This window comes from Armigeres subalbatus, chromosome 1 (genome assembly GCF_024139115.2).
Source record: "Armigeres subalbatus isolate Guangzhou_Male chromosome 1, GZ_Asu_2, whole genome shotgun sequence".
Lineage (NCBI taxonomy): Eukaryota > Metazoa > Arthropoda > Insecta > Diptera > Culicidae > Armigeres > Armigeres subalbatus.
Genome location: NC_085139.1, coordinates 104,691,390 through 104,704,957, shown reverse-complemented (window position 1 = coordinate 104,704,957; position 13,568 = coordinate 104,691,390). Strand labels below are relative to the sequence as shown.

At 44.8% G+C, this 13,568-nt stretch overlaps 1 protein-coding gene across 2 annotated transcripts in view; it reads right to left on the bottom strand.

The window, feature by feature from the left end:
* Nucleotides 1–4,426: 4,426 nt before the first annotated feature.
* Nucleotides 4,427–13,568, bottom strand: part of LOC134204329 (probable sodium/potassium/calcium exchanger CG1090) — a 65,678-nt gene continuing 56,536 nt past the window's right edge. The window contains exons 2-4 of one of the 2 annotated variants that reach the window (XM_062679187.1): nt 7,879–8,395; nt 6,366–7,817; nt 4,427–6,296 (exon numbers count right to left, since the gene is read on the bottom strand). In XM_062679187.1, coding sequence (XP_062535171.1) covers nt 6,286–6,296; nt 6,366–7,817; nt 7,879–8,332 — 1,917 coding nt within the window. In that variant the 5' untranslated portion in view covers nt 8,333–8,395 and the 3' untranslated portion in view covers nt 4,427–6,285. Of the gene's footprint in view, nt 6,297–6,354; nt 7,818–7,878; nt 8,396–13,568 lie in introns of those variants that run through there. The other variant, XM_062679245.1, reaches the window with a different exon arrangement.

Below are 13,568 nucleotides of genomic sequence, written 5' to 3'. Positions count from 1 at the left end.
GATATGGTCGTAGTGAAAGAACGTGCAGCGAGCGTGAATCGGAACATGCAGCCATTTGGACTAGGAGGAAGAGTCCTGCTAGCGGTTGTGAACCATGAAAGATGATACGTCCACCAAACGGACGTCAAGAACGCATTCTTGAAAAAGCGATTTAAAAGAAGATTTTTTATGTGTCCGCTGCCTGGCATTGAGTGACATGAGTTCATCGTTTAGCTCGGGCTTAAGAGAAGTGAACATGATCACTGTTCACCTGTCATAAGACGAGTTTAAACAATCCCATTGAATTCCACCACTTAATTGTATCCTGGCAGATACGTATTTCGACCTCAACAGTAAGGCCGTCTTCAGTGTCTGCCGTCTTCAGTGTCTTCATGGCGAATTTGGAGGACAACCTAGAGGAACAAGGAGTACTACCCGAGAAGTGGTGGAGATACGTGGACGACATTTTCAGCATCATCAACCGGAAAGATCTACCCAGGATTTTGGAAGCGATAAACAACGTGCATAAAGACATCAAATTCACCCACGAAGAGGAAAAGGAAGGTAAATTACCTTTCTTGGATCTACTGGTTATCAAGGGAACAAATGCAACATTAGACTTCGAAATCTACAGGAAGCCCACCAACACCATGAGAGTCATCCCATACACATCAAATCATTCGTATCAGCACAAAATGGCAGCTTTTCATCACATGATCCACAGGATGCAGACGATTCCCCTGAGCGAAGAAGGAAAAACGAAGGAGCTACAACACATCTTGGAAACAGCGAGGATCAATGGATACAAGGAAAGAACAATACAAGCAATCATCAACAAGAAGCAGAGGAACCTACGGAAAAACGAACTGACAACACTGACACCGATCGATGAACCGCTGAAGAGGGTACCAGTCCCCTATGATCGACACATCACCCACCAGCTACGCCATCGACTGAGGAAATTCGGCATCGATTTAGTATTCTCCAGCAGAAGCAATCAACTGAAGACACTGTTGGGCTCCACAAAGGATAGAGTAGAAATGTTAAATAAGGCCGGGGTTTATCAAATTAATTGTTCACAGTGTGATAAAGTATATGGTAAGGTTCAAAGAACATATTGCAGAAGTAAGTAAGGCTAAGAGGGAAACTGATAAGGGATTAAATTATGAGTTTAGGTCTAAGGTAGCTGAACATGTATATCAGGAAAATCATTCAATTACGACATCAAACATTAAAATTTTAAGAAATGTCTCTTCTCCGTGGAAACTTGATGTTGCTGAGAGCTTGGAAATCTACCGACAGGTACAAACGCGATTGAATAAAGATCAAGGAAATGGTAGCTCCTGGCTCTTCAAGTTTATACCTAAGCATTAAGCGCATCAAGCGAGTAGAAATAAGCACCGTAGTAAGATAAGTACCTAGATAAATTATTATACCTACGCATAGTATAAATAGTGTAAGCTGCGATCATTTTCTTCAAGTCGAGTCAAGTACAAGACACTGAAGACGGCCTTACTGTTGAGGTCGAAATACGTATCTGTCAGGATACAATTAAGTGGTGGAATTCAATGGGATTGTTTAAACTCGTCTTATGACAGGTGAAAACATTCCACTAAAAAGCTCAAAATAATTTTCTTATCATGATCACTGTTTCTACTTTTGGAAGGGCAAAGGTGTTCTTTTCTACGCAATGATTCATGTAAATAACGTACTTATTACGTACAAATCACTGGAAACGATTCAGAGTTTGAAGAATAGTTTTTCTACTGACATGGCCAATTGTAGCGGTACTTAACCTGAGGTACATGTACCCCTGGGGGTACCATTTCCGGCCCCAGCCGGGAAGTCTTGAAGAAAATCCCATCCCCGGATGGAAACGTGGGCGATAAAATAAAATTGTCAACGCTATTATATACGACCGAAAGCATCTTCGACAAGCAAACTTATTGAAACAGTTTTGGCCCGGCAGCCTCCTTTCAAGAGGCTCGGCAGCCTCCTTTCAAGAGGCTCGGCAGCCTCCTTTCAAGAGGCTCGGCAGCCTCCTTTCAAGAGGCTCGGCAGCCTCCTTTCAAGAGGCTCGGCAGCCTCCTTTCAAGAGGCTCGGCAGCCTCCTTTCAAGAGGCTCGGAAGCCTCCTTTCAAGAGGCTCGGAAGCCTCCTTTCAAGAGGCTCGGAAGCCTCCTTTCAAGAGGCTCGGAAGCCTCCTTTCAAGAGGCTCGGAAGCCTCCTTTCAAGAGGCTCGGAAGCCTCCTTTCAGGAGGCTCGGAAGCCTCCTTTCAAGAGGCTCGGAAGCCTCCTTTCAAGAGGCTCGGAAGCCTCCTTTCAAGAGGCTCGGAAGCCTCCTTTCAAGAGGCTCGGAAGCCTCCTTTCAAGAGGCTCGGAAGCCTCCTTTCAAGAGGCTCGGACGCCTCCTTTCAAGAGGCTCGGACGCCTCCTTTCAAGAGGCTCGGACGCCTCCTTTCAAGAGGCTCGGACGCCTCCTTTCAAGAGGCTCGGACGCCTCCTTTCAAGAGGCTCGGACGCCTCCTTTCAAGAGGCTCGGACGCCTCCTTTCAAGAGGCTCGGACGCCTCCTTTCAAGAGGCTCGGACGCCTCCTTTCAAGAGGCTCGAACGCCTCCTTTCAAGAGGCTCGGACGCCTCCTTTCAAGAGGCTCGGACGCCTCCTTTCAAGAGGCTCGGACGCCTCCTTTCAAGAGGCTCGGACGCCTCCTTTCAAGAGGCTCGGACGCCTCCTTCCAAGAGGCTCGGACGCCTCCTTTCAAGAGGCTCGGACGCCTCCTTTCAAGAGGCTCGGACGCCTCCTTTCAAGAGGCTCGGACGCCTCCTTTCAAGAGGCTCGGACGCCTCCTTTCAAGAGGCTCGGGCGCCTCCTTTCAAGAGGCTCGGACGCCTCCTTTCAAGAGGCTCGGACGCCTCCTTTCAAGAGGCTCGGACGCCTCCTTCCAAAAGGCTGGGAAGCCTCCTTTCAAGAATCTCAAAAGCCTCGTTTCAAAAGGCTCAAGAAATGCTCGGAAGCTTTCATTTCTGAAGCTGGTAAGCCTCCTTTGGAGAGACTGGCAAGCCTCTTTTCAAAAGGCTCGAAAGCCACCTTTCAAGAGGCTCGGCGGCCTCCTTTCAAAAGAGCCCTTTCAAGAAGCTCGAGAGCTTTCTTTCAAGAGACCCGGTAGTAATTCTTAAAGGGGTCTAGTAATTCTTAAAGGGACCCGGTAGTAATTCTTAAAATTTAAAGAGGCTGCTATGATTCCTTACAATAGACACGGAAGCCTACTTTCAAGAAGCTCGGAAGAAGATCTGTATCCGGAATTGTGATCATGCTCTATGGTCTAACTGTGGTTTGGTGTATCAAGAAGCAGTCACAATCAACGGTACCGTATATCGAACCTGCATACATTTGTTTAGCGATAGGTTAAAGAATTAGTTACGAGGCCACCCCTTGCATCTCAATCACTTTTGATTCTCGAAGCTGAATAGAATTGAGGACGTCGATGTTCAGTTTTGTCTCGTGCGACAGCTAATCGACATAGTTAAGTTTTTTTGAAGCTCCTGTCGAAGGATCAGCCACTTGCTGATGTGCTAACCAACACGTAAACAAATTTAATGTTGTTTATTATTAATATTTCTTATACTTTTTTGCCAAAGCAAGCGCTCAATGACATGTATAAGAAAACTTTTAAAAATCGCATTAGTCACATACATTCGGAAACTTATACTTTTCATTAACTTATGTATGTTATTAGCTTTTTGATATGGGATCTCTCATTAGGTGGCATAATGAAGAGTATAAGTATTTTCGAATAGTTTTTTGCCATAACATATAAGGTTATTTTTTTTACGTGAAGGGATTACTGGTACCTCGGTTCCAGAAATTGAGAGACAGGATCCGATGAGAATTTTCCACGATCAGACAAGAATCCTATCAGGATTCCCCGAGAATCCTCCCAGGATTCTATGAGAATCCTTCGAGGATTTTACGAGAATCTTTCCATGATTCGACGAGAATCTTTCCATGATTCGACGAGAATCCTTCCATGATTCGACAAGAAACGATATATGATTCGACGAAAATCCTTTCCGGATTCAACGAGAATCCTTTCTGGATTCGACGAGAATCCATTAAGGATTCGACGAGAATTCTTTCGGGATTCGCCGAGAATCCTTCCATGATACGAAGATTCGAATTATGCATCTACTGTATGAAACTGTGCCGCTTTTTCGCTAATTTTTGTTCAACTTGAAAAATAATAAATAAATAACGAATCGTTAAGGTCACTCCTCACGGAATCCAAGTTTCAAAGTGCTCGCGTTTTCGGGGGCACACCACTCGATACGGAGGCGACGCACAACTGTCATTTTTGTTGATTTAGCTTTGCTGCGTCGCAGCATGCATGAAAAAATAAAAATGACAGTTGTGCGTTGCTTCCGTATCGAGTGGTGTGCCCCCAAAAACGCGAGTACTTTGAAACTTGGATTCCGTAAGGAGTGACCTTAAAGTCCATAAATGATTTACTTGTACGTTCCACGATTATTTCTTCTCGGAGACTGTGGAACAGCTGTTCGCGATAGCAGATCATCCTGTGTAAATATAACTTTGACATTTAACAAATATACGCGATAGTGATTTGATTTTGTTTGGGTTCAAGTGCAGTAAATAAGTTCCGGTGTTTGTGTCTGTTGCATTTCCATCGACCAATAACGACCCAAATCGATTATAAGGTTGGTTCACTTAACGATGTACTGCTGCTATGCCGTTTTATTTATTCTCTTTGGTAAATATATCTATATATTTAAATACTTCTTATGTAAACTTCTTCTGCCATTCCTTCATGTTTGGTTTAATATTCGCTGTTTTGGGTTCAATTTCATTCGGACTTGCGTCCCATTTAGATCTGTATTAGTATAATCAAACAATAATCAACGAATGGTAGTAATGAAAACATCGTCACACTAGAGCTAATTTCTTACTAAGGTAGGTTCATGTGTGGAATTATCTTAGAGATAGTTTCAACGGTAGAAGAAGACAACTCGTACTTTGCTAGGGTTAGAGGTAAAATCAAACCTACCCGGAGAAATATTGTCAGTTTCAACAAAGTTGCAGACTAGTCTGTCAGAAGCATACTGTTTGTTTACATTTCATTGTTTATGATAATATGTATACTTATTCGATTATGGCAACTAGTAGGTGTAAGGTAAATAGAGTATTTAACACGACGACAGAGAGCTTGCTCGAACAACACCGGAATGTTTTTTGTTCTTTTTGAGTTACTGATTGTTTTTTTCTGTACAAAGTTTTACATATTTTCAGAGCCAATGTTTTGAATTTGTAACGTTCGTATTTGGATCGTTCAGCTTAGTCTCGTCTGTCGCCCATTACATATTGTGTATTTACAGATTACTAAGCTATGATTGGTGACTTGTTTGTGAAATGCTTCACCGATATCATGAGTGCGTTCCTCTAGTACTAACTAAAACAAGTAATAAACAATAGATACGTATCGACCGCTAGCACCAAACGTAGAATTTGACATATTGGCATCGCAAAGCGTCATAACGAAATCTACTTCTATTCTATGAATGAGTAAAATTATTACTGAATAAGTAAGAGGAAGGAGATCAGACATGGAAATAAGGTAAGTTCGATGGTTTTGAGCTACATTTTTTTTGTTCTAATAATAATCTATGAATTCGTTAACAAAACTAAACAATCGAAACAATCTATAGGTAGGTGCTGCCATGCCAAAACGTCGCGTGATGCGTATTTAGCAACAGAAATCCTTTTGTTTCGATCTCGATCGCATTCACCCACGCGTTAGCATGTCATCGGCCTAAATAGGGATCAGTATCGGGACAAAACAATAACCAGTAACCGGTAACTAATAGATAACAATCTATCCGGGTGCGGTGGTGGTCAATTCAGTTGGTGTGTTTTTTTTTCTCATACCATACAAGTCAGTGAGCGAGTGATTTTAGTGACGTAGAAAGAAAAAAATGTTGATTAGGGGACGTACCGTTCGTCGTGATCGTGTTCTTATACCTACGCGCGTGACCACACACACTCAGACAGACAGAGGCAAATGAGCGAGACGCGACCCGGAGATTTGTCGCATCCGGATTGAGATTCTGCTTAGCCTAAAAGACAAAACGACAGGGAATGCTAGGATACACAGCTTAGATTATTAATCGATCGACATTGCTTGACAGAGAAACATATCGGTGTGTGTTGGATGTGTGCAAGTAGTGGGAGTGCAGAGGGAAGCGAAGGGATGAGAATGAATTGACAAATGACGGCTGGAATCACTCGATCGGCCTTTAGTAGATGCCTGTAAGAAGAGAAAAACGGAACAACTTATTTAAACATCGATCACGCAAAAGTAATCTTCAAAACTCACTGAAACACTCCGGCGGGTTCAGCTGGCCGAAGAAGTTGAGTTCGTACAGCGAGGCAATGGTGATGAAGATCAGGTACCACACCATCAGGACGATACCGAGCCGTTTGTCCAGCTTCCAGCCGTTCATGTGCGTTGCGACGAGCAGGAAAACCACGGTGGACAATAACGACAACGTCGAGTAGGTCAGGCCCTTGCTGATGACATTGACATGCGAGCCCGGTTTGATGATGGCCGTCTGAATGAACCAGGGCAAACCGAGACAGATGAGAATGTCGAACACGTTGGAACCGACGGCATTGGAGACGGCCATGTCGCCGTAACCCTCCTTGATGACCGCGATGGAACTAAGGGCGTCCGGGACGGAAACACCGGCTGCTACGAACGTTAGTCCCATGACGGTATCAGGGATGCCGAGGGTCGAGCCAATAATCGTTATCATCCACACCATGAAGTATGAGTAGAATGAAATCCAGATCATGGAAACGAGAAAGGTGAAGGGATACCAATTTCTATACTTCTCCGTTTTGCAATCAGGCATCGTCTTGCGAGCCGTGTAGTGGATCGGGTACACAATGTACCATGCGATTAGCTTGAACGGACCACCCTCTGTAGGTTTCTCCAGCGGATTGTGCGATTCTTGTGGCCGCGGTTCTTTCGGTTTGTAGTACTCGTCGCCAGTTGGTTGAACAGCCCCGGTGGTAACGGTTGCTGCTTGTGCCGCCGGTTGGACGGCTTGCTGTGGAGGCTTGGCCGGCTCCTGTCCGTACTGATCTTCGTATCCGTAGTTCTGTTGTCCGCTCCATCCTGCATTAGGATCGTAGTTATTCGTAGCATAGTTGTTTGTCGGAGGAGGAGGTGCTCCTCCTTCTCCCCAGGCGGCGTTGGGATCCCAACTAGAATTGGGATCCATGTAGCCCTGGTCAGCCACCGGTTGTGGCTGCTCATGTGGTTGCTCCTGCTGTTCAACCACAGCACCCGGTTGCTGACCTTGCGTGTAATTTGTATCTGGAAGATTCTTGTATGTTACCAGCGCAGATTGTTCCTCTTTTGTCGGAAGCTTGATAGGAAGATTCAAGGTGTGGGCCCACTTTTCCAGTGGACTGTTGAAGTGTAGAACGACGCAGTAGGAAACGTAAAACAGCATCATAATAAGCGATTCCACCCAAGAGATGACATCGTTGAAGATCACTATCAACATCACCAGGATCGAGATCGAGTAGAAGGTACAATCTCGCACCAGAGGCCACCAGTTCAGCTGCAGTACAGTTCCGGAACACAGTGCGCACACCGAAATCACAAACATGATGTTGAACACAGCTGAACCGATGACTCCACTGATACCGATGTCGTCCTTTGCGAAGAATACACCTATCACAACCGTCGCTAGCTCTGGTGCCGAGCTGCCTGCTGCCATGAACGTAGCACCAGCAACATCCGGAGACAGCTTCAATTCTGCGATGAAAACAAATATTAGTCCTGTGCCCGATAGCACCAACCAACACATCTAACTCACCTTCACAAATCCTATCTAAGCTTGAAACGAAGTAGTCATCGCAAACTATGGCCAACCCCAGGAAGGTGAATACGGCCACTAGTACGTGCACAACCAAGCCACCGTGTCTCCGCACGCTTGGTCCCATTAGGGGCCGGGGAAACTGCTCAATAGCCGGGGGAGTACAATTCTCCCTTCGCGGTCGCCATGTTGGATGACCATGATGCGTATAGGTGGCCTTCGTTGCACTGTCGGTGGTTTCATCATCATCCTCCCCGGGTTCCGCGGTGCTGGTGTGGTAGAACACCGGATTAGGCGATTCATTCGATGGCGGAACTTCCACTTCTGCTAACTCATCGAAGTCGGCCCCAGTCGTTGCAGTGTTGCCAATCGTCGCTGAATACGCGTGAAAACTCGAGTATATCAGGAAAACGATTCCCATGTGCCAGTAGCGTCCGCGTCGTATTCGCCTCATTGTGCCCTTCGGTTGGCTTAGTGTTTATTGGTGCTAGTCCTCCGGGTACGGGACGTTTACGAGCTGTTGAGAAAGAAAGCAGAACGGAAAAGCTCATCGTTATTGATTTCATTCGACGGAAGTGACAGATTGACGTTTCAAGTACCATAGATATAAATAACTATCATCATCGCGAAGCGAGAAGCAACAGAAGTGAGCACAACAATCCAACCCATAATCTAATAAAATTTCTCTTACCCCATGTTGAAAGTGCGTGAATGAAGTTGAGAGCTTTTGGGGGTAGAGATTTCATTGGAAGGATAAACATCATTAAAGTGCTTGGCAGCTATAACGAGCAACCAGTAATAACTGTTGGTGCAGGGGTGGGTAAAACTTTTTGTTCCGCAACGAGTGTGCTTATTCGTCCCGTTGCTTCCGAGCCGGAGTGTCTATATGGAGATGTCGCTTCACTTGAGCTCACACATTTCGCATTCATTCATTCATTCGCAATTTCAAGTCTGTGTGGGATTGACAAGCAAACCGAAGTTAGAGGGTGGTGTGGCACAAGTTTTAATAAAACAAATTTTCTTACATAATGCATGCACAAGATGGAAAAGAAAGATGTGCACGGCGACGACGGTCTGTCTGGCATTTTCTCCCATTGGTCACGATGATTAAATGTGGAGAAGAACAAGCAGAGTAAGTGATTCTTTTTTTTCTGTTTGAGGAACTTTTTCTTATTCTATTGTTCGAGGAAAACTTAAAGAGATGAAAAATGTCAGTTTTCTTGGAAGCGTTTCTAGACCGCGGAATATTGCATACAAATTGGCATAAGTGGGTGGCACAGGTATTCGTGTAAGCTGGTTACACTTTCGAGGAACGTGATTTCTCTACCATCAATGAAGTAGCTGCTTTCAGCACGACTAAACTCCTTCATACATAACATGGGCCATCTATTTTTGGAGAAATTTTCGTACTTATGAGGAAATTCATGTTTCTGTCGCTGACTTTTTGATTCATTGAAGCTTGGGTGTTTGTTCGCAAGAAATGTATAGAGACATCACGTGGTGGAATTGAATTGGATAGTACTAGGGATAGTACTATTGTTACGGTCAACATCGCTGGGTACGAATGTATGCCCTACCAGAAAACAAGAAGTCGTCAGAACTGACAATTAGGCTATCCATGAGGACATTCAGCGATGGGACTGACAATCGAAATCAAAACAAAGTGTGTATGCAGTTGAACGGAACTCACTTCTGGTGTAAACCGCGCTTAACAATTTCTTTTGAATTGTTCTGTCAGTCCGGTCAGAATCTGTCAAAAAATCAAGGTAAACAAAAATCGTCAGCTGTTCGCAGCTGTCTTATGGATTGCCTTATCAAATCGTCATGATTTACGGATAGGAGAAATAATGGATAGAGAACAAGAGAACTGTCAGTTTGGATGATAAGCGAATTTGAGTAGTTTTCGGCTAGTAGTGATTGCTCAATAAAGATTTAATTTCTGAATTATTATATTGTATTTGCCGAGAGTGAAGGTCGATCGGGGATTGTAGTCGGAGTGCAATTACTTGTAGGTTCCTAGATATTCTTGGCTTATGGAAAGGAGTATATTTTTTTTAAAAACATTAATAATTTCTCTGCATTTAAAGATAATAATCAGTCAACTCGACTAAGGGTCAAAAGGAGTCTAATTAAGAAAGTGAAATATTTTCGGTAACGAAGTAAGTTAAAACTACACACGTAAGAAAACTAATTAGCCTATGAAACTTATAAATCAAACACGAAATTAAAGGTAAAAATTATAAATATTCGTAGGTTGAACTCGTTGCATATTGTAGCACAGAAGAAGTACTGGTTATCTGCACGAGGCACCAGAAGAAACTAATCGTGAGTAGTACTCTCATAAGTTATTGTGGATATCAGATGATAATTAAATAAATTTATTATAGCTTTGATCTGTTGCTAAAACTGATCCTGAGGACTATTCTGGACCCTGTCCGAACAAAATCAAAGGATTATCGCGGACATAACCTCAAAAGATGCCTTCTCCTACTTTGACCACCGAGATCAATGAAGCTCCGGCAATCTGCTTGATATGTGGAGGTCCGGAAGAGGACGATTATCATATGGTGAGCTGTACGCAATGCAAGCAATGGGCACATTTCAAGTGTGCCGATGTGACAGAAGATGTGAGGAATTCGGACTGGTATTGTAACCAATGTATCCCTTCTAACAACGATTTACTACGGGTCCCTAAACCACCAAAAAAGACTAAGAAAACGGGGACCAAAAGTGATTCTGGATCTGTCCACAACAAAATTTCTGTGACAGATACAACAATTCAGCAGTTGGAAATCGAACAACTAACGAAGGAGAATGCTTTCGCCAAACAACTGGAACTCCGCTCGAAACGTCTTCAGCTAGCAAAAGCATGGAACGAGAAGCAACTGAAAATGGAAAGGGAAATGCGTGAATTGGAACTCCAAGCGGAGCGTGATATGCAAGAGCAACAGTTGAGACAAGAACAAGAACTGCTAGAACGTCAATTAAATGCTGATCAGGAATTTCGCCGCAAAAGGGAGGTAATTCGAGAGCAAATGCGGAACAGCCACACTAGCGTCGAGAGAATAAACCAAGAAGAAGGTGCTGTTGGAGGATTCCCAGGTGTCAACAATGAAAGAAAGGTACAATACTGGCTAGATGAACAGAAGAATGACACATCAAATAACAATCCAATCGGAGATCATCGTGGAGCTTACCCAAAAGGTTGGAGGGTTCAAGTGGATGTGCCGCCTAATCACTCTCTACCAAAACATAAAACCGGCGCGCCACTGCCGGCAGCGAAAATTTATGATTTCGGCAGAGACTATTCCGAGGATGAGGACAGTGATGAGGAAGCTGAAGTTCGTAATACGTATGAATGTGGAAGCCCACTTAGGAACGTAAGGCAGAACAGACCAGGGCAAGGAGTACCCAAAGTATCGAAAGAACAAATGGCAGCTCGTCAAGCCATGTCGAAACACCTACCCACCTTTAGAGGGGAACCGGAAGTATGGCCTCTCTTTATAAGTAGTTTTGACTACACGACGGAAGCTTGCGGATTTTCCAACTTGGACAACCTGAAGAGACTCCAGGACAGTTTGCAAGGCGACGCGCTCGAGGCGGTCAGAAGCCGCCTAGTTCTGCCGAGCGCGGTCCCAGACGTTATCAGAGACCTTCGTAATCTTTTTGGAAAACCGGAAAAGCTATTGAAAACGTTACTAACAAAGGTTCGCAACGCGCAGGCACCTCGTGTTGATCGCTTAGAGACTTTCATTCACTTCGGAATAACAGTCAAACAGCTTTGCGACCACTTAGAAGCTGCGCAACTGCACGATCATCTCAGCAACCCAATGCTGGTACAGGAGTTGGTTGAAAAACTGCCTCCAAGCTATAAGATGGAATGGGTCCGGTTTAAGCGGGGAAAATGCGATTATCCACTTAGAATGTTTACTGACTTCATGACGGACATCGTATCGGACGTGTCGGAAGTGTCGGAATTCGCAGCGCTTTCTTTAAATGAATCAACACGGAACGGAAGAGGAAAACGAGAATCCAAGAAGAGAGAATTTGTCCACATGCACCAATCACTGTCTAAGTCAGAAGCAATGACACAGAGCACTCATAATAACAAACCATGCTGGATATGCAGGCGAACCGATCATCGAATCAGATCTTGTGACGATTTTCGACGAATGAATGTCATTGAGCGGATGAAAGTGGTGGAAAAGTTGAAACTGTGTATTCTCTGCTTGAATAATCACGGGAACAGTCGCTGTAATTTCAAGTTGCGCTGCACTTGGAAGAACTGTCACGGGAAACACCATCCTCTCCTACACAGAGCTGATGAGTCGGTGCAGCTGATGGAAGTCGATTTCAACCTAAATCAGAGTACAAATAGGGCAGTGATCTTTAGAATGGTGCCTGTGACGCTGTACGCGGGAGAAATGGTATTCGACACTCTAGCGTTCCTCGATGAAGGATCGTCTAGCACTCTAATGGAGGAATCGGTAGCAAAGCGTTTGAGATTAAATGGAGAATCCGAGCCATTGGTTATCACATGGACCGGAGACATAAAACGTTACGAAAACGAATCTCGTCGAGTTAATTTGGCAATGTCGGAGAGGGGATCGAGAAGAAAGTTTTCTTTGGAATGCGTCCGAACTGTTTCCAAGTTGGTCCTGCCACAGCAAAGTGTACGGTTAGCTGAAGTCGTGGAGCGATATCCTCATTTGGCTGGCATACCAGTAAAGGATCAAGAGTACGAGATATTATTATTATTATTTATTCAGACTAAGGCCGAAGTGGCCTGTGCGGTATATAAGAGTCTTTTCCATTCGGCTCGGTCCATGGCTACACGTCGCCAACCACGCAGTCTACGGAGGGTCCGCAAGTCATCTTCCACCTGATCGATCCACCTTGCCCGCTGCGCACCTCGCCTTCTTGTGCCCGTCGGATCGTTGTCGAGAACCATTTTCACCGGGTTACTGTCCGACATTCTGGCTACGTGCCCGGCCCATCGCAGTCGTCCGATTTTCGCGGTGTGAACGATGGATGGTTCTCCCAACAGCTGATGCAATTCGTGGTTCATTCGCCTCCTCCACGTACCGTCCGCCATCTGCACCCCACCATAGATGGTACGCAGCACTTTCCTTTCGAAAACTCCAAGTGCGCGTTGGTCCTCCACGAGCATCGTCCAGGTCTCGTGTCCGTAAAGGACTACCGGTCTAATTAGCGTTTTGTAGATTGTCAGTTTGGTACGGCGGCGAACTCTATTCGATCGGAGCGTCTTGCGGAGTCCAAAGTATGTACGATTTCCAGCCACTATGCGTCTCCGAATTTCTCTGCTGGTGTCATTTTCGGCAGTCACCAGTGAGCCCAAGTACACAAATTCTTCTACCACCTCGATTTCGTCACCACCGATGCAAACTCGCAGTGGGTGGCTCACATTGTCTTCTCTTGAACCTCTGCCTATCATGTACTTCGTCTTCGACGTGTTGATGACTAGTCCGATCCGCTTAGCTTCCCTCTTCAGTCTGATGTAGGCTTCCTCCATCTTCTCAAAGTTACGTGCCATAATATCTATGTCGTCGGCGAAACCAAATAGCTGGACGGACTTATTGAAAATTGTACCACTCGTGTTAATCCCTGCTCTTCGTATTACCCCTTCCAAAGCGATGTTGAATAGCAAACACGAAAGACCATCACCTTGC